Below are 18,102 nucleotides of genomic sequence, written 5' to 3' on the forward strand. Positions count from 1 at the left end.
CCAAAGTTCCAGTCCCATGACCGACCAGAAAATAAAACTTAAAAACATACAAATAAACTGAACAACCTTTGTATACCATCAAGTAAAAGTGGTAATTCAATTAAGCCAATATCACTGAAGTAAATACTTTTTATGAAATAATAGTGAATTTTCTAGATAATCTGTACTAAACCTAAACTAAATTTTATCAGAATTTATCATAATTTTACCATAACAGTAATCCTCACAGAACCTCTATCTTCTCCATGTTGAGCTATTGTATAATGAACTTAGCATATTAAGTTATTGCAACTTGCAATTTGTAGCTAAGTCACAGAAGTAGTACTGCATTTAAAAATTTATTTTGGCTTACCAAGAGTAAAATGAAATTAATCTAAATATAGAGTTTAGAGAAGTACCTGCCACAGCAGTTTCCATCAAAATCAATATGAACACTAGTGATCATCTTAAGTTTTCAAGTATAAGCTTGTGGTCTATTATACCACATTTTTAAAATTTCACCAGGGGCAACAGATAGCACACTATCACTGAATACACAAATGATTTGTGCCAAAAATACAACTGGAATATTAAATTGCTAAGTCTGAAAATGCTCATTTATGAACACCCATGCAAATTGTTATCTCAACTGTTACAACTCATTAAAGATTTATGTGGTCAAAAAAAATCAATATGGAATATATTAGCATTACAAAGCTGATAGTCCCAGTCTTGCCTGAATAGGCTATTGCTTAGCAACTAGATGAAGCAGAGTAGTTATAAACCAGGACCTTAACAATTGTGAACATAAATTATTTGAGGTTTTAGTTAGGCACTATGTGAAAATATTTTATATGGAATATTTAATTTTTCTTTCTCCAGGGAGAATCTTTTACAAATAATCTTTTAATTCTAAGAAAGTGTTAAGTAGCATTTACCAAACCTAACTAAATTAATAATTATATGTATTTTCATTTTAAAGAAGCAAATTAGATTGGATAATTATAATCCAGCATTCATATTAGTAGTTTTAAGTAATGAACTATTGAAATTACTATGTAAGTTCTCAAGACATAGTTATAACTTACTTCTTAGAATCAATATAACTCTTAAAATATTCAAGAAAGTAAAATGTAAGCATATCCATTGTAAAAACCAAGTACTTAAAAAGTCTTAAGAGGTTTAAACAGTATTAAAAGTGCCTTTATGAATTACTCTGGAATGAATCTTTTGCAAAGTGAGTCATATAGATCCTCTGGGAGAAATAAAAATGAAAGATTAACTTCTCATACCTACTATTAACAAAATGGACTTTTACTTTTTAAACAAGCAATTATTGATATTAAGAAAACAAAGCAAAATAAAAGAGAAGTGTTGGCCTAGCACAAGCAAGACTCTATGTTCCATCACAATCACAGAAAGGAACAATGTAAAAAAATGTAAAAAAAAACACGAACAAAACAAAACAAAGACAAAAGAACAAAATATAAACAAACCAAAAGTAAATATGAATAACTTGAAAACTAGAGTTGATGGGGCTAAATGAAAGGATCTCCAGGATATGGAAATAAGAGATTTATCTTGTGTGATTGTTGTTCTTAATGTACTATATTATTTCTCTTTTTTTGCCCTTTGGTTAATCTCATATTGTTACTGTATCTGACTTTGTTACCTGGAATATTGCATATACATTTATTTGTCTATTTGAAATAGGAAAGGGAAGAAGGGGAAACAAGATGATTGGGAGGGGGTGGGGAAGAAAATGGGACTAAAACATGAGGAGGGGTATCAATGTGTGAGTAGTAGTACACCTACTATTTGGCAAATATAACTGTAACCCCTCTATACATTACAATAAAAAAAAGAATTCTAAAAAGAAAAAAAACTAGAGTTGAAAAATACTACAAATCTTTAAGTACAGCTTACCCATACGTTCTCTCAGTGCTTCATTTTCATCAAGGAAATCACTGATTTTCAACTCAAGCTTATTGATTTCCTTAGTTAATACTTCAATTTCTCGGTCTCTTATTTTAATTTGGTTTTTACAGTTCTTTATTTCAACAACTGCATCTCCTAAGCCATATACTCCCTGAAAAAAACCCAATATAATCTAAATATACCATGACTAGATAAATAATTCACTTAATCCGATAAATTAAATTCATGATTTTTAAAAAAATTATATAAGGGGAAATGTTCACATACCTATAATGCATAAAATAAGAATATGCAAGCTGTTAAAAAATGTAAAGCTGATACTTAAAAACAACTTTTTTACATACTGATGGGGGCTTTTATTGTACTTTTATAAGCCAAATCCAGGAGCAGTAGCAGCAATAATAGAATATAGAATAGCTGAAACTTAGAACAACATTCAAATGGCAAAACAACTGAGAATATCGTATGTACAACACTTAACAGAATACCAGAATATATTCAAAATGAATCAGGAATACCAACAGAATATAGTTGATTGACTAATATTAAGTAGAATAAAAAGCACAAGGTAACCTGAGTGGGCACAGCAGGTGACAGAACTATCTCTATCATCAGTTTTATCACAGCAGCCAGTGATGTCACATCTATGTAGACAGCATCATAGACAAAGAAGACTATATTTGTGCTGCTTTACTAAAAGTGCTTATTGGGGCAAAAATGCGTTGACCAGAAGTTTTAAAATAAAGCTCCTGACAAAAAAAGTAAATAAATGCTCATAATTTTTAATAGCTTAACATAAATTAAGACCACCTTTACTGAAAGATATTGCCAAATGGTGTTCAAATGCAACGTAATAAGAGACCAAATGATTTGTGAGTGGCAAAAGTAATTCTAAGCTCCTTGACTGACAAGATAAAATCACTTACTGACTCATAATCTTTTAATCGCTTTAGGGCCTCAACCAGTTCTTTATCTTTTTCCTTTGCATCCGCCTCAGCCAGTTCAGCTGTTCTTTCAGCCTCCTTAGTTTTCTCTTCTAAAATTTGGAGTTTTGACTGTATTTTCATATAGTGATTTTGCTGAGAAAGAGTTGAAGCACCTAAAGAGTAAAAACAAAAATCATGAATTAATTTTTACTCTACATCAATGATCCTAATATGGAGCAGGATAAATGACACAACAGTAAAAAGAACTCCACTCAGGTTGGAGTTTCATATCTGCAAAATAAAAGCATTTTGGTTAATAAAAATGAAGTAAAATGAACCTTAACTAAAGGAGTATGAATGATAAAGGTTGCAAAATACTACCAAACAAAAATTGATCATTGTGGCAGTGATTTTGGCTGGACAAATAACCATTGGAAATATAAACTAAAGTTCTGCTCATACTCCAGCAGCTAGATGTGTTCAAATAACTAACAAGTTACAATATAGAGGCCATATATGAATTTCAGGAAATGCTTTTTAAGGACAAATGTATGTGAATCTTGCTTTTCATTATTAGTCTCCTCCATCTTGCTACTCAAAATATCAATAAAAAGACTGGAATTCACTGTGCTTCAGACTAGAAATGGAAACTTCATGTTGAGATAGGGTGAACAGCATGCCTTGAAACACAGGTTCTGACTAGGTACAGCAATGATACTGAGTCTGAACTTAATTTTTGACTTTTTTATATCCCAGAAAGGCTAGCTTCTATCTTGCTTTAAATCACTCTCAAATGCTTTTTCTGTTTCTTACAGCTAAATTTAACTTAGCTGAAAAAGATTTTTCCTAAGTCCTTACACATCTCAACTTGCTAAATTAATGCCAAACCCAAAATATTCCAATAATATTCCAATCACTGTAAAAATTCATTGACAGATAAATAAATGTTGTCTAAAATATGTACATTGGACTTGCACTAGACATTGGATTAGATAAGATATAGCCAATAACTTAGGTATGAAAGAGGCTGAGCTGTTCCCAGTATCTAGTCTCTCTTCTCTTCCAATTAACCCTCCACATTAGACAATTTAGTATATAATTTTTGTTTTCCCTCTAACTCTATCTTGACATTTGTGATGTAGTCCTCATGATAAAGCTTAGTGTAAGAAGAATACAATGTGATATTGATTAGGAATAAAATTAATTCAAATGCTGACATGTTAAATTTCTTCTGAAAATCATCTGCAATGCTGATATACTAATCAAAATTATAGAGATCCAATTTACTAAGAATATTTAAGGTCATTTTTTATCAAAGGGACAAAACGTTGGTTTTTAAAAAATCATTAAATTAAGCACTAGTACTATATGTATAAAAGTTAAGGTCCTTCAATTTTTAAAATATATTAAAATTCAGAGAATAATATATATAATGGCATTAGACTTTTTTTTTTTTCCTGTCCTAGTCCTGGGGTTCAAACTCAGAGCCTGGATACTATTCCTCAGCTTTTTCATTCAAGGCATGCTCTACCACTTTGAGCTCCACTTTTGGCATGGTAGTAGTTAATTGGAGATACGAGTCTCACAAACTGGCTTTGAATCATGATGCTCAGACCTTAACCTCTTTAGCTAGGATTACAGGTGTTAGCCACTGGCACCTAGTTGACAACTGCAATAGAATTTGTACCTACTACCTGTAACTGTACATATATCCAACAATATTAAAAAAAGTAGAAAATATAAAAATAAATAAAATATAAAAATAATAAACATCTCTTAACAACTAACTTTATAAAATTAGCTTCAAATACTTACAAAACATAGAAGAAATTACCTTTGTTCCTCTGCAGCTCAATTTTCAAATCTTCAATAAGATATGTATTTTTTTCCATTTCTTTAGTATATTGTTCAACTTGTTCAGTGAGCATCTTAATTTGATTGTCTCGTTCCTGTATACCCTATAAAATATTGTAAATATTGCAGATTTCCTTTCATAAATATAAACATTTTAAAATGAAAATAAAAAGTAACTTATCTTTCCAATAAGATTATGGATATAATTTTAATAATGGTAAAACTATGCTTCTTATGTACGTCATCTACACTTCAAGATAAACACAATGACCAACAATTTGGCAAACAGGAATTCCAGAACTTACTTCTCATACATTGCCTTCTTCATCACCATCCAATTCTATCTTTTGACAATTTTGTCTGTGTTTTTCCCTGTGCTTGCTATTTTGTTTAATATATCTTCTATACCTTAAGCACTTCTTTCAGAAATACTGTTCCTTGTAACTGCTTATATTCTCTAAACACTTCCCAAATTTCATTCTTTATAGATGATGAAAGTGTGGCTCCTTTATAAATATTATTTTCACTGAAAATGAAATAAGTAGGTAGCATATTCAAATTATAACCATACCTTTTAGTTTTATACTATGTAAAGTACTTCAGGATTAAAATATAACAAAATTTAATAAGAGTAGTAAGAAATTGTAAATTATAAACATTTTTAGAAATATCTTATGGAACAATTCCTGACCAAAACGATGTATGATTATTTACAACAATAATGGAAAAGATACAAAATATTTATATTTTTCAATCTAACCCTCATCTAAATTATCTAATTTATTTTCATGGTGTCAGTATGAAAAATTACTATACTGCATTATATGCCTAATTGTAGGTGCTACAAAATTAAATACAAATAATATAGTAAGACAATTTAGGTTTCTAACTTTAATAAAACTATTAGATAAATTTTGAGGTTTACCTGTTTTAGAGCCATAATGTTACTCTTATCAGCATCAAGCTGAGCATTTTTAAGCTTCTCTCTCAGATTATGTAACATTTGTTGATATTCAATAATTTCATCATCTTTAGAAGACAAAATTAGCTGGAAATAACAAAACATCTCTTATAAAAAGGAAAATAAGTTTCCTCATTTATGATAAATGACACCATATATATCATTATATACTATATCTTTTACATTTAAAAAAAGTACAGAAAACAGTTATTTTCAGCAAGAAAGTATTAGCAGCTACCACTACAATTTCATTCATTCTATATGTGTGACCTGAAGCTCAAATAAGAAATCATTTAAAAATATACTTTATATTTTATTTTTTTAGAAGCCAATCTTTGATAAAGAAAACAGAATTGCTCATTCACTTATACATGTCAAAACAGCTGAGTTGAGTGGTTACCATACACACTGGTTTAAAATATTTGTTTTCTGTCCCTTAAAATTTATTGAATCCAACTGAAAGATATTTAAGATTCCTCATCATAACCAACTGCAAACCAACAAAAAAATTTAGATTTACCTACTAGACAAGTTTACAAAGGACAGCATCTGAAGCAACATTATTCAGAGCCAAATCCTGCGGTTCATGTCTATATACCTAGTGACTTAAAAGGCTGAGATCAGCAGGATCACAGTTGAAGGCCAGCCTGGGCAAGAGGTTAGTAAGACCCAATCAACAGTAAAAATTTAGGTGCCACAGGCCTCTCATCCTAGCTACAAGCATAATTATTAGGACTGCTATTCAGAATTAACTGAGCAAAAAAGCCAAGATCCTATTCAAAATATAATAAAGGCACAAGGTTTGAAGGTACAGTTCAAGTGGCTAAATGCCTGCATAGTAAACACAAGGTCCTGAGTTCAAATCCTGGCATCATAAAAAAATTATTCCATAACCAAAGACGTTTTTCAAATATGTATTCATTATAACCTCAGCTTATGATATGGAAAGACTGTGTAATTGGCATTGAAGTATGGTGAAGAGAATGAGAAGTGATTTTGATAGGTCTTTCCTTGACATCATTTCTAATTACTATTGATTTGAGTGGCCCATTCAATGAAAAATGAGCTGGGGAACTACAAAGCACAGTACAGATCTTTATGAATATAATAATAATAATAATAATGTTACCAAATAGTGTAAGTTCTTTTATAATTTTATACAAGGTAAGGTTTAAATCTCATATATAAAAAAAGAAAGGGGGGCCGGGAGTTTGGCCTAGTGGTAGAATGCTTGCCTAGCATGCACAAAGACCCGGGTTCGATTCCTCGGTACCACATACATAGGAAAAAGCCAGAAGTGGTGCTGAGGCTCAAGTGGTAGAGCTCTAACTTTGAGAAAGTCCAAGGACAGTGCTCAGGCCCTGAGCTCAAGCCCACGACTGGCAAAAAAAAAAAAAGAAGAAAATCACCTTCCACTCCTCTACTTTGGCATTGACAGCAACCATGACTGGATCATCTTCTTCACTTTTTGCTTTCAGAAGATCTGTGAGCTCTTGTACCTAAAAGGCAACAATCAGTACAAGAATGGATAGAAATCGATAAAATATGTTTTACAAATATATATATATAGAAATATAAACATATATATTTACAGATACATTACAATACATATCTTATTTATTAGTGTAATAGTCATGCTGTTAAAAGTGACATGTAAGCCAGGTGCTGGTGGCTTATGCCTGTAATCCTAGCTACTCAGGAGGCTGAGATCTGAGGATTATGGTTCAAAGCCAGACTGGGCAGAAAATTCTGTCCCCATGAGACTCTTTATCTCCAATTAGCCAAAAGTGGTGCTGTGGTTTACGTGGTAGAGTGCCAGACTTGAGCTAAGAAACAGTACCCAAACCCTGAGTTTAAGCCCTACAACCTACCACAATAAACAAATAAATAAGTAAGTACATAAATATGACATTTAATGGCACCTGTATGTTTAAGCAATCAGAATATCAATTGAAGGGCCAGGAATTTGGCCTAGTGGTAAGAGTACTTGCCTACCATGCGTGAAGACCTGGGTATCACATACATAGAAAAAGCCAGAAGTGGTGCTGTGGCTCAAGTGGAGCTCTTAGCCTTGAGAAAGCCCAAGGTCAGTGCTCAGGCCCTGAGTCCAAGGCCTGGAGTGGTTAAAAAAAATACCAACTGAAATACAAAATCTGAAATGGTCTAATATTTGGACCCTTTTCTATGCTGACATGACACCACATCTCTATGACATCTCCTATGGTAGAGCTCAGTTGAGAAGTTGGCACACTAAAAGTATTTCAGATAATTTTTATAACCATATCTATTATATACATATCTGATATATCATACAGCATATCATATCATATATGATAGATGTATGTATATGTATCAGATATACATATATTGGAATTTATCCCCAAGATACATCATTATACATTTGTAAATATAAAATCTGAAAAAATTCAAAACCTGAAACACTTGTAGTCTCAAACATTTTAAATAAGGAATACTGAACCTATACTTGCATAACTGCTTTCATTAGTATAAGAATTATACCTAAGTATTAGTCTACCTTTTAACAGGTTTAATCCCAAGTAATCTAATATCTAATATTTTATACTTCATTTATTTTAAGACACACGTCTTTTAAGAGAAAATTATAGGTAGCTTTTCTAGAAAATTCTCACATCTTTTATTCACTACTGAGTTTGGACCTAAATGCCTTATACTTGCTGGGCAAATACTCTTTACTTCAAGCCATTTCACCAGCCTGAAAATTCCCCATAACCATAAGCTTTGGAGGACTACAGTCTACACATTCCCTCAAGTATCATCTATGGACCAAGATGGCTTTTTTGCCGTTTTGTGCTGGTCCAGAGTCTTGAACTCAGAGCCTGGGGACTATCCCTGTTTTGCTCTTTTTAGTGGTCAGAGAGTCTCTGGGAGCCTTAGAACTCAAGACTTCTCAGTAGCTAGAAGTTTGAAAATGAACCACCAGAGCCTGGCCAAGGAGTTTTTTGAGGAGCATATATAAAAAGGCAATATATTACTGTCTCAACAGAAACAAAACTCACATCTTAGAAAAATTTAACTATTTCCAGTTTCACATAGTAATGAAATAGTATGATGTCTGCATAAGTCAATCTTACTAAGGGTAAGTCTTACTTGAAGTCTATAATGATCATTTTCTTTTTTCAGTTGGTCCACTATGTTATCTGTCTGATGCACAATAGCTTTCATTCTATTGTACTCATCAGTCATCTTCTCCATTTCCTGTACAGACTCTTCTAGATTTTTTCTCATTTCTTGATTCTGAACTTCAATCTTCTCGTTAGCTTCTGTTAAGGTCTAAAAATGTTAAAGACATAATGATTAAAAATACTTTTGTAAAGTACCTGTAGTTAAGCTAAATTAAAAGAAAATAAAAGTGTAAGTGTGCATGGGGAAAAAGAAAATTGTTTATAGACCTTTAGGGTTAACTGCATCACAAAAATTGTACCAAAAACTGTAAGTGTTCTTAATCTCCAGAATAGGCAGTTATAATAATGAATGAAGAAATATAACTTCCAACATATAATTTACTTCACATTGTACAATTACACAGGGGCAGATCTATAATAAAGCATTTATATAGAGGGCTAAATGTTAATTTTGTACTATTAACATTTTTTCACGATAGTATATAATTCTATTAATTTTTATAAAAATTATTGCTCTCAAATGACTTTATTCATCGTACCTGAATCTCATCCAGATATTGAACAAGTTCATAGTTCTTTTTCGATAACTGTGATCGATACTCACTGTCTTCACCTCTTCTTGATAAAAGTGACTCTTTATGTGAATCTATTTGTTTCTGGTAGTCAATAATATCCTGACGTAGTTGTTCATTCTGATAGTCCAAAAAGAAGTAAATTAAAAGCTGTCCAAAATTACAAACTATATCTTCTAAATAGTGTATTCAAAATGCATCTTAAATTCTCCAAGTTCCACATTAAAGCCTCACCTTTTTCTTTAGACGTTTGTTCTCCAGAAAAGGACAGGAAAAGAGTAATTAGAAATCAGAAAGGCAATACACAATTAAAAATAATAGCTAGACATTAAAGAAAGCAAAAATAAAGAATTTTAGAGGTATAAGTATTCATTTTGAATAACTAAAGAAAATAAGAATATTAATTACCAACCAAAACAAAGAACAATTTGATTAGGTTAAAGAAATTCCTTTCAGGAATAACAGTGCCCAAACATTATTTGGCTTAGAAGAAACAAATAATAGTGTTTATAAGAATTCATGAGAAACAAAAATTTTAAAAGAATGTTGTGTAAGAAAGAACAATTAAAACAGAAATCCAGTGCTTATACTCAAGTAATAAGACAGCAGAGAATCTCTTAGACAAAAGAAAGCGAGGTTAACCCACATGGATCTAAGAAAGGACTATACAATATCATGGCCACCATGAAATAATCCACTTTAAAAATATCACTTAGAAGGTTCCATCTCAAGTTCTGTAAGCTAACTTTTTTTTAAAAACAAGTATGTTTGTTGAACCACTACAACCACTAAAAATTTTTACCAACCTCTCTTCTTAATTTGCTGTTTTCATTTTCTGCTTCCTCATTTCGAAGAGCCAACTAAAGTATTGAAAAAATAAATAAAATAAAATTCAGCAATAACTCAACATAAACTCAGGTTTTCATTTGATGATTTAATTCTAAATCCTTTCCAATAGAGGACTTTTTACTACAGACTTCTAGTCAAACTAAGACAGAGACAAATTTTTAAAAAGGATAAAGCAGGCTACTTAAAAACTTTTCTTTTTTAAGTACACATACCAAAAGCTAAACAAAGGATAAAACCACAAAAACTACTATATTTCCTCCAAAAATCAGAATGCTTTTTTTTTTGGTTTTTGTTCAAGATTACATCTTCCTGTTCCTAAATGTCATGTAACCTTACCTCAAAGAAAGCATTGACTTCAAAGGCAGTATAATCATTTAACAATGGTTAAATGAAGCAACCTCAAGTCAGACAGGAACAGGTACATGTCCCTAGTTTATAAAACTTGTAGGAAATTGTGAACTAGCTTCATCAGTAGCTATATAATATATGTATATAGCTGTATAACATAATGTATACAAATACATTATATTTATAATATAAAGTATTCTACTTTACTCATATATGTAAAGAACAAATACTCAATTAGCATCTGCTAGAAATATTCAATCCACTATCTTTCAAAGACAAAATATCAAAGTCTCAAATAGATGTACATCATTCTTCAACTATGGCATGTAAAGATAGCCAGTGATTACAAACAGCAGTATCTGACATGTTATATGTTTATTTGAACAGTGAAGACTCGTTAAAAAAAAAAACATGCCTTACTTGTTCATTCACTTTCTTTTCCTTGTCCAACTCCTTTTCCATGTCCTCTAATTCCCTATCTTTTTGTTCCAATTGCTTTTCAAGTTGACAAATTTCATCTCGTAAAAACCGAGTGTCCCGGCCACCTGCCGACTGCTGAGCCATCTTAAACCAATAAACCCAAAACAGAATTAACTCCATCATATTGGAAAAATCAAACATATCAACAGCAGATAATCGTCTGGACTTTAAATTTTTATTATGTTCTAACAATAGATGATTAACATATTATCCATTTGGGCCGGGAGTTTGGCCTAGTGGTAGGGCACTTGACTAGCATGCATGAAGACCAGGGTTCAATTCCTTGGTACCACATACATAGGAAAAGCTGGAAGTGGTGCTGTGGCTCAACTGGTAGAGCGCTAGCCTTGAGAAAGCCCAAGGCCAATACTCAGGCCCTGAGCTCAAGCCCCAGAACTGTCAAAATGAATGTGTGTGTGTGTGTGTGTGTGTGTGTGTATTCCAATTAAGGACCTCTTTTTCTTTTTAATGTGGCTTAAGTTTTAATTTAGGAGATGACAATAGTTTAAGCTTTTCTGAACCTCTGTGGAGCCACAAAGAATTGACAATTGACTGTAACCTCAACAAATATTCCATTTCCAACTGGGGGTAGTGGCTCATGCATGTAATCCTAACTACTCAGGAGGCTGAGGATCACGGGCCAGCTTGTGCAGGAAAGTCTGTAAGATTCTTATATAAAATTAACCACTAGAAAACTGGAAGCTGTGGCTCAAAGTTGTAGAGCATTAGTCTTTACCAAAATAGCTCAGAACCCAAGCCCTGATTTCAAGTCCTGTTAGCAGCAAGCCACCAACTGTTCAGTCACTTCTTAAAATTTATTGAAAATTAGTCTAAGCAATTCCTACATGCACTTTCATTCTAGCCTTTATTTTTTTTAATTTTCATATCTTGGTGTCAGTTCTGTGGCTTGAACTCAGCGCCTGGGCACAGTCCTTGGATGTTTTTGCTCAAGGGTAGCTCTTTACCACTTAGGACAAAGATCCACTCCCACGTTTGTTTGTTTTGTATCTAATTGAAGTTAAGAGTCATGGACTTTTCAGCCCAGGTGGGTTTTGAAATAATATCCTCAGATCTCAGCTTGCAGATTAACTAGGATTACAGATGGCAGCCACCAGCAGCTGGCTTATTTTTACAGTTCACTATACTGCCATTCCTACAGTGTGCTATGCCTTAGCATGAACTGCCTTCTGCCACTGTACCTGCCTTTAAGCAAAAGGACCCTAGATTCCTTAAATTCTCTCCTGCCTTGTCCCAATCTCAGTGATGATTCTAGCCACCACTTCAAATTTTTTGTTTTGTTTTGTTTTTGTGGGTCATGGGGCTTTAACTCTGGGCCTGGGCGCTGTTCCTGAGCTCTCAACTTCCTGATTAGTATTATAGTCATGAGCCACCAGGGCCCATCTTATCTAATATTCTTGAAATTTAACTATACCATCTTCCACTCTTTTAGCAGATGACCTCATGTACAATCTCTCAATTTCCAAGCACTAAACATGTAAACATAACACTTTCTGTAGGCTTCCTTTTCATTTTCTTTCAGTGGCCACTCGTTGCAATAACATTTCTTCTTTTCAAAAAAATCTCAACAATACATTATTTTGCCCTTAGCTTTGTCAAAACTTCTACTGTAATTTGTCACTTTTCCCTCAAATTCCCGCCTCTCTTCTTCCCCCTCAATTGCTAATAATCCATATAATATGTCTCTAGACTTTCAGCTACCTCAGCTCTTAACTGGTTTTATTCTATTCATAATTATGCATTTAATAAACATAATATACTAAATAAAATATAAGCACAATGGCATCCTTATGACTTCCTAGTCAAAAGAAAAATATGAAAATTCAAAGTAACACAAGACAATCAAATGGACATACCTCCAGTTCATTTTCCAGTTTCATTACTTTTGTTTTTAATTGATTTTCTATTTTTAAAAAAGACAAATATTTCAACTGGTTAGATTTATCTTGAAACAAATTTTTACATAAATTTCAATGAAATAACAAAACTAATTCTTTTAAAGAATTCCATCATAATTATAAGATAATGGAGAAGTATTATATATGAGATCCATACAGTAGTATAAATGTCTTTCATAATAAGTTGTATATACTTTATAGGATGCAATGAACTAAATTTTCATCAGTATTAAGTGTACCACAATAAGCTTTTAACAAGGTGTTACCAAATTTTGCTTGCTCTTCTCCAGCCTTTTCAACTTCTTCCAAAGCTAGCTCTACTTCTTGAGCTTTCATCTAAATATTAAAGGAGAAAAAAAAGTTTCTTCAATATACATCTTTACTAAAATACATGCACTAAAAATGTTTCATTTCCTGTGCTAATCCTTATTGCCTGTTATGTATTGTTCTTGAGATATTCAAAAAATATCTGTACTGAATAAGTTATTTTATTTAGAGCTATAATTTCTAGATTTACAATGGCTTGAAATATTTTTCTTTTTTATCCCAAGTTTTATATTCCCATTGTTAGTATTTTACTATAAAATGGTCTCTAACTGCTTCACTTTATGGCTAATCAACAACAGTTCTACTAATTTTTCCTATATAACATATCGCATTTTGCCTTCCTAAAGCATATTTTTTGTATCTATCAACTATGGCTTAAAATTTATTATTATTATTGCAGTACCTGTTGAACTCTCAGCACTTGTTTCCTCAATTGTAAATAATAAATACATTTCATATTTATAATACTTTTTATGATAATTGTCAGCTCTACAATTCCCTTATCACTGTCTTCTATTTTTCTACCCTTTCGAAGGAATTCCCTTTTCCCATACATTCAATTACCTATTCTTGTCATTTCTGTATCTTTCATCTGGGCTTCAAGATACATCTCTTTATATTGTTTTTAAACATACACATTCTTTTCTCCCTACAATTCTTCCAAGAACTTTGGAGTACGTTTAGCGCACTATTAAATCTCAACTCATATTTACAGAAATCTCATTTTAGAGTCTTATATGAGATGGCCTTATATAAGAACATACAACTCCCCTTGTTAAAATTACTTTTAAAACCTACTGTATACAAACCTTCATTAATGACTGAGTAATTCTGAAAAGATGAATCACATTTTCTTGATTTTCATTTTTCAATTCACTGGCTTCCACCTGTTTTTTTGTTTTTAAAGAAAAGCCACTAGTTAATAATCTTTTTGCAAATATAAACGTTCTTTGGTTGTTAACATTCAATGATTTTTTTTACTAGTAGTTTAAATTAATGACAACCAATATAAATTAATTAACAGATAATTGATGGATCATGTAAGCACCTTGGACAAAGTAATCAACAAATTATCCGCCAGTTCTTCTTGACGAGGCAGGTCATCCGGGTCAACTTTAACGATCTCTTTCCAGTTTATATAAGGTGGCATCTTGACTTCTTCCACCTCCTGTAACAAAACGAGGTGGGAATTTCTTGATTACGGCATCTCGGCACGAACCATCACATTCTGTGCGGGTTAAGCAATCTAAGAACTCCTTCCGGGCATGCCACTTACAAACTCCCACCGCGCGCCGCGTGCACACGTACGTACGTACACACACGTACACACACACACACACACACACACACGCCAGGTGCGATGGGGGAGAGGGGGCGGGGGAGGGGGGGAATCGCGTCTGGAAGTCTGAAGATGACCTGATTGTGAGGCGCAGGAACGGAGCCGGTCGATACTATAAAATACAGGTCGCCAAGAAAAGACTGGGTCAAGGGGTGTAGGGGAACCAGGGCCGCGGGCAGGGAGGACCACAGGCCAAAGGGGGAGGCCCGGGGGGGGGTGGTGGGGGGAGAACTCCGGCAGCTGCACTCGCGCTCGGCTCTGAAGAACCAGCTCCCGGAGAAGAGCGAGGCCGGCTCCCAAGATCCACCCACCTAGGCCACGCCTGGCAATCAGCGGCAGCCCCGCACCCGCCTCAACCACCACGCCGGCCCGGCAGCACCTTCTGACCACTCCCTAGGCGGTTCCAATGCCAATTTCGGGTCCCGCTGCCTGGCCCGGAACAAGCAGAACCGGCGGCGGCATCGGCTGCTAGGCGACGCCCCGCCCCAAACCATCACCACCACCACTACGCTAAAGCCGCCTGTAGATCCCGGATGCAAGGAGAGCCTACACTTTACGACCTCCGGCAATACTTTACGGTTAGATTTCCCCGCCCGCATCCTAGACTGCAGTATTAAGAACCGGGAAAAGCCCGGAGGGGGGGGGGGGAGCGGGATGAGCGTTCAGGAGGACTCCAAACCCCAGAATGCAGTTCTGCATTTTTGTTATGCATGCCGGGAACTGAAGTCTCCGAACAGGGCCTGTAGAGCGTTCCCGTCATGCAGTGAGAAAGGCTACCACCGTACCAGAGAGGGTGGGAAGGACCTAGAGGCGGGAGACGCCGCGGACGGCCGACGTCTGCTCGGTTGGCCCGGTTTGCCAGGAACCATGACGGTGGCTTTGGGGGCGTCGCTCGCCGCACTGCTCTTCCGGAGATTCCCCTAAACCAGACTGCCCCGTCCACGGTGGAACTGCCCTCAGGTGAGGTCCGGTGGAAGGTCAGCGGCTGGGGAGTTGTCTGGTCCGAGAATCTCCCGCCCTCGGGAAGTCCCGAGGCCCAGCCCGGCTCTTAGGGAGGTGGGGAAGCCCCACCTTCTCTTCAGGTGTGTGGTTACTGATAGGTACGTCGGGGCCGGTAACTTCCCTCGAGGAATGGAGGGGAAAGTGTGAGCCTCGTCGAGCGTCGGAATCTGCCAACTGAGTTCATTCATGTTTTGGGGAGAAGTGAGAAATGAAGACCCCGCCTCCTCCGACCCCGCCCGCCTGCGGGGTAGCCGGCCGGGCTGCCTGCCGGGCTTAGGGGGCGATGGAGGCGCGGTGGAGTGAAGGCTCTAGCACAGGAGGTCAGTGCTGGTCGAGGGCCCTCGGGATGGTTTGCTTGTTTCCCGTGGGCGTGTCTGTGAAGGCGCCCACCTCGTGTTAACCCTTTTAACCCTTGCAAGGTTTCCTCACCCCCTCCGCTTCACAGCCCTTTCTGGAATAGGATGCATCCCCAATAGGTAACTTTCTTGAACTCAAAATGACTTTCCAATGAGAGGGACCAGTGTCCCCCTCTCAATTTTTTTTTAAAGTTTTTTAAATTTAATTTTCTTTTCTGAAATTGACAGTAGATGTTTCCATTTGAAGGTCGATTCCCTTATACAAACACGTGTATAGGTTAAACACGACACAGTTCACTAGGAAATGCAGACTAATTTTCGAAGATAAATTTTAAAGACATTCGTCATGTTTACTAACTGCTTTAAAAAAAATGCTATACCAAATACTGGTTAGGAACTCTATTAATAAATGTTCAGCAGTGAAACGAATAGTTTCATTGGCCTCATTTTCCATTTCCGGTAAGAAATTGAAGCTAACTTAATTGTGTGATCTGAATACATATTTCTGTATGGAAGGTTGTCATACTAACACTTCATGTATTCTGGAAACCAATATTTTACGGAAGATTTGCTCCCCAAATCTTGCTGTTTGATTAAATTTCGCATGTTCTAATTTTATAACCTTGTTCCTTCAAGAATTTTAATTCCATATTTTTCAAGTTCAATGTTTTCCATAATGTTGTTTGGAGAAGATGGCCTTGATGAAATTTAGTACTTTTGAGTTCCCAGGTAGTATTATTTTCCATCAGAATTTCTGTATCAGCCAGTCTTCCAAAACAGTATTTTAGGTACCAGTTTTGTAAATGGCCTTGTTATGGAAACACTTGACTGAACCTGCCTCCTTTTGTTTCTGTGAATAGTTTTACCTTACCAAAATCACTTCACAAAAAAGCCTTGACTTTAATAATTACTAATTCTGTTCTTTATACCAGTCACTTTACATCCTTAGATATTACATTCCTTTTACTAACGTACCAAAAGAGCAAATGACAACTTATTTTTCCAGTGTCTAAAGAAATGCAGGATCATTAGAAATTTAATAGCTAATGTATAGAATACACTTTTTTGTTTGTTTGCCTTGCATTCAGTGATTGAAATGAATGTGTAACAAGCAGATACTTGCCTTCCTTCAACATGAGGAGACTAGAACCGATAGTAGGAGTTACTGTTAATACAACCTTTGCAAACTTTGCAAGCTAGAGTTTTTAAACTTATAGATAGTAATAAAATACAGTAAGTTATGTCAACAACTAATATAAATTATGAAACCAGTAATTGAGATGAAAGTTTTTAATTTCTCAAGAGACTGATCTGGGAGAACTTTCCAGGCTAAAAATTCTTTTAAGTTATATAAAATTCAGTTCTAGTATTGTACTGTTAGAGTGATACCAAAAAAAAGAGAATAAGCACTCCATGCAATTTTAAAACATGACACTTTTTTTTTTTTTTTTTTTTTTTTTTTTGCCAGTCCTCAGCTTGAGCTCAGGGCACTGTCCTTGGACTTACTCAATGCTAGTGCTGTAGCACTTGAGCCTCAGCACCACTTCCAGCTTTTTTTCTGTGTATGTGGGACCAAGGAATTGGACCCAGGTCTTCATGCATGCCAGGCAAGCACTCTACCATTAGGCCAAACTCCCAGCCCACTGAATGCAATTTTAACAAAGAAATTGGATTTTGTTTTTATAATGTAGCTTATTAACTACCTTATCTCAAATGCAGCTGGATTTGGTGTACATATATATGGATATTCCATTTTTGTAAACAAACATGCATTAGTCATTGTTCTCACTCAGAATGTATGCATTTGTGTATAAGCTTATATATAGGCCTAGGGAAAAAAACCTATAAGTTCCTCCAACAAATTATTTGTTAAAACTGTTACAGTAATGACTCCTTGAGAATCATGTCCCCACTGAGCACTGTGTAACCTTTTTTCTCCAACCTCATCAGTGATTCTTGGAGAGAACCCAAAATGACTCCACAACTTAGCTTTTGATATGACCTAAGATGAGCTCTCCTTTTTTCTCATTTTAATATTTTCTTGGGAAGTTTTTATAACATTTTTTCTGTCTTTTCTGCAACCTTTTCCAC

General features: G+C 34.9%; 2 protein-coding genes across 6 annotated transcripts in view; one reads left to right on the top strand and one right to left on the bottom strand.

The window, feature by feature from the left end:
• Nucleotides 1–15,086, bottom strand: part of Cep290 (centrosomal protein 290) — a 76,606-nt gene extending 61,520 nt beyond the window's left edge. For 2 of the 5 annotated variants that reach the window (XM_090328343.1, XM_090328342.1), the window contains exons 1-15: nucleotides 14,965–15,084; nucleotides 14,363–14,482; nucleotides 14,124–14,201; nucleotides 13,254–13,323; nucleotides 12,946–12,992; nucleotides 11,012–11,155; nucleotides 10,201–10,254; nucleotides 9,629–9,649; nucleotides 9,362–9,514; nucleotides 8,788–8,970; nucleotides 7,068–7,157; nucleotides 5,623–5,745; nucleotides 4,678–4,801; nucleotides 2,844–3,016; nucleotides 1,906–2,068 (exon numbers count right to left, since the gene is read on the bottom strand). In XM_090328343.1, the coding sequence (XP_090184469.1) occupies nucleotides 1,906–2,068; nucleotides 2,844–3,016; nucleotides 4,678–4,801; nucleotides 5,623–5,745; nucleotides 7,068–7,157; nucleotides 8,788–8,970; nucleotides 9,362–9,514; nucleotides 9,629–9,649; nucleotides 10,201–10,254; nucleotides 11,012–11,155; nucleotides 12,946–12,992; nucleotides 13,254–13,323; nucleotides 14,124–14,201; nucleotides 14,363–14,464 (1,525 nt within the window). In that variant the 5' untranslated portion in view covers nucleotides 14,465–14,482; nucleotides 14,965–15,084. Of the gene's footprint in view, nucleotides 1–1,905; nucleotides 2,069–2,843; nucleotides 3,017–4,677; nucleotides 4,802–5,002; nucleotides 5,151–5,622; nucleotides 5,746–7,067; nucleotides 7,158–8,787; nucleotides 8,971–9,361; nucleotides 9,515–9,628; nucleotides 9,650–10,200; nucleotides 10,255–11,011; nucleotides 11,156–12,945; nucleotides 12,993–13,253; nucleotides 13,324–14,123; nucleotides 14,202–14,362; nucleotides 14,483–14,964 lie in introns of those variants that run through there. The other 3 variants (XM_090328340.1, XM_090328341.1, XM_090328344.1) reach the window with 3 other exon arrangements.
• A 339-nt stretch (nucleotides 15,087–15,425) lies between these two features.
• The window catches only part of Tmtc3 (transmembrane O-mannosyltransferase targeting cadherins 3), a 34,777-nt gene continuing 32,100 nt past the window's right edge, over nucleotides 15,426–18,102 (top strand). Inside the window, exon 1 of the mRNA XM_090328357.1 lies at nucleotides 15,426–15,613. The gene's annotated coding sequence lies outside the window, so the exon portion shown is untranslated. The remainder of the gene's footprint in view (nucleotides 15,614–18,102) is intronic.

This window comes from Megascapheus bottae, chromosome 2 (assembly GCF_031878675.1).
Source record: "Megascapheus bottae isolate mThoBot1 chromosome 2, mThoBot2.hap1, whole genome shotgun sequence".
Taxonomy (NCBI): domain Eukaryota; kingdom Metazoa; phylum Chordata; class Mammalia; order Rodentia; family Geomyidae; genus Megascapheus; species Megascapheus bottae.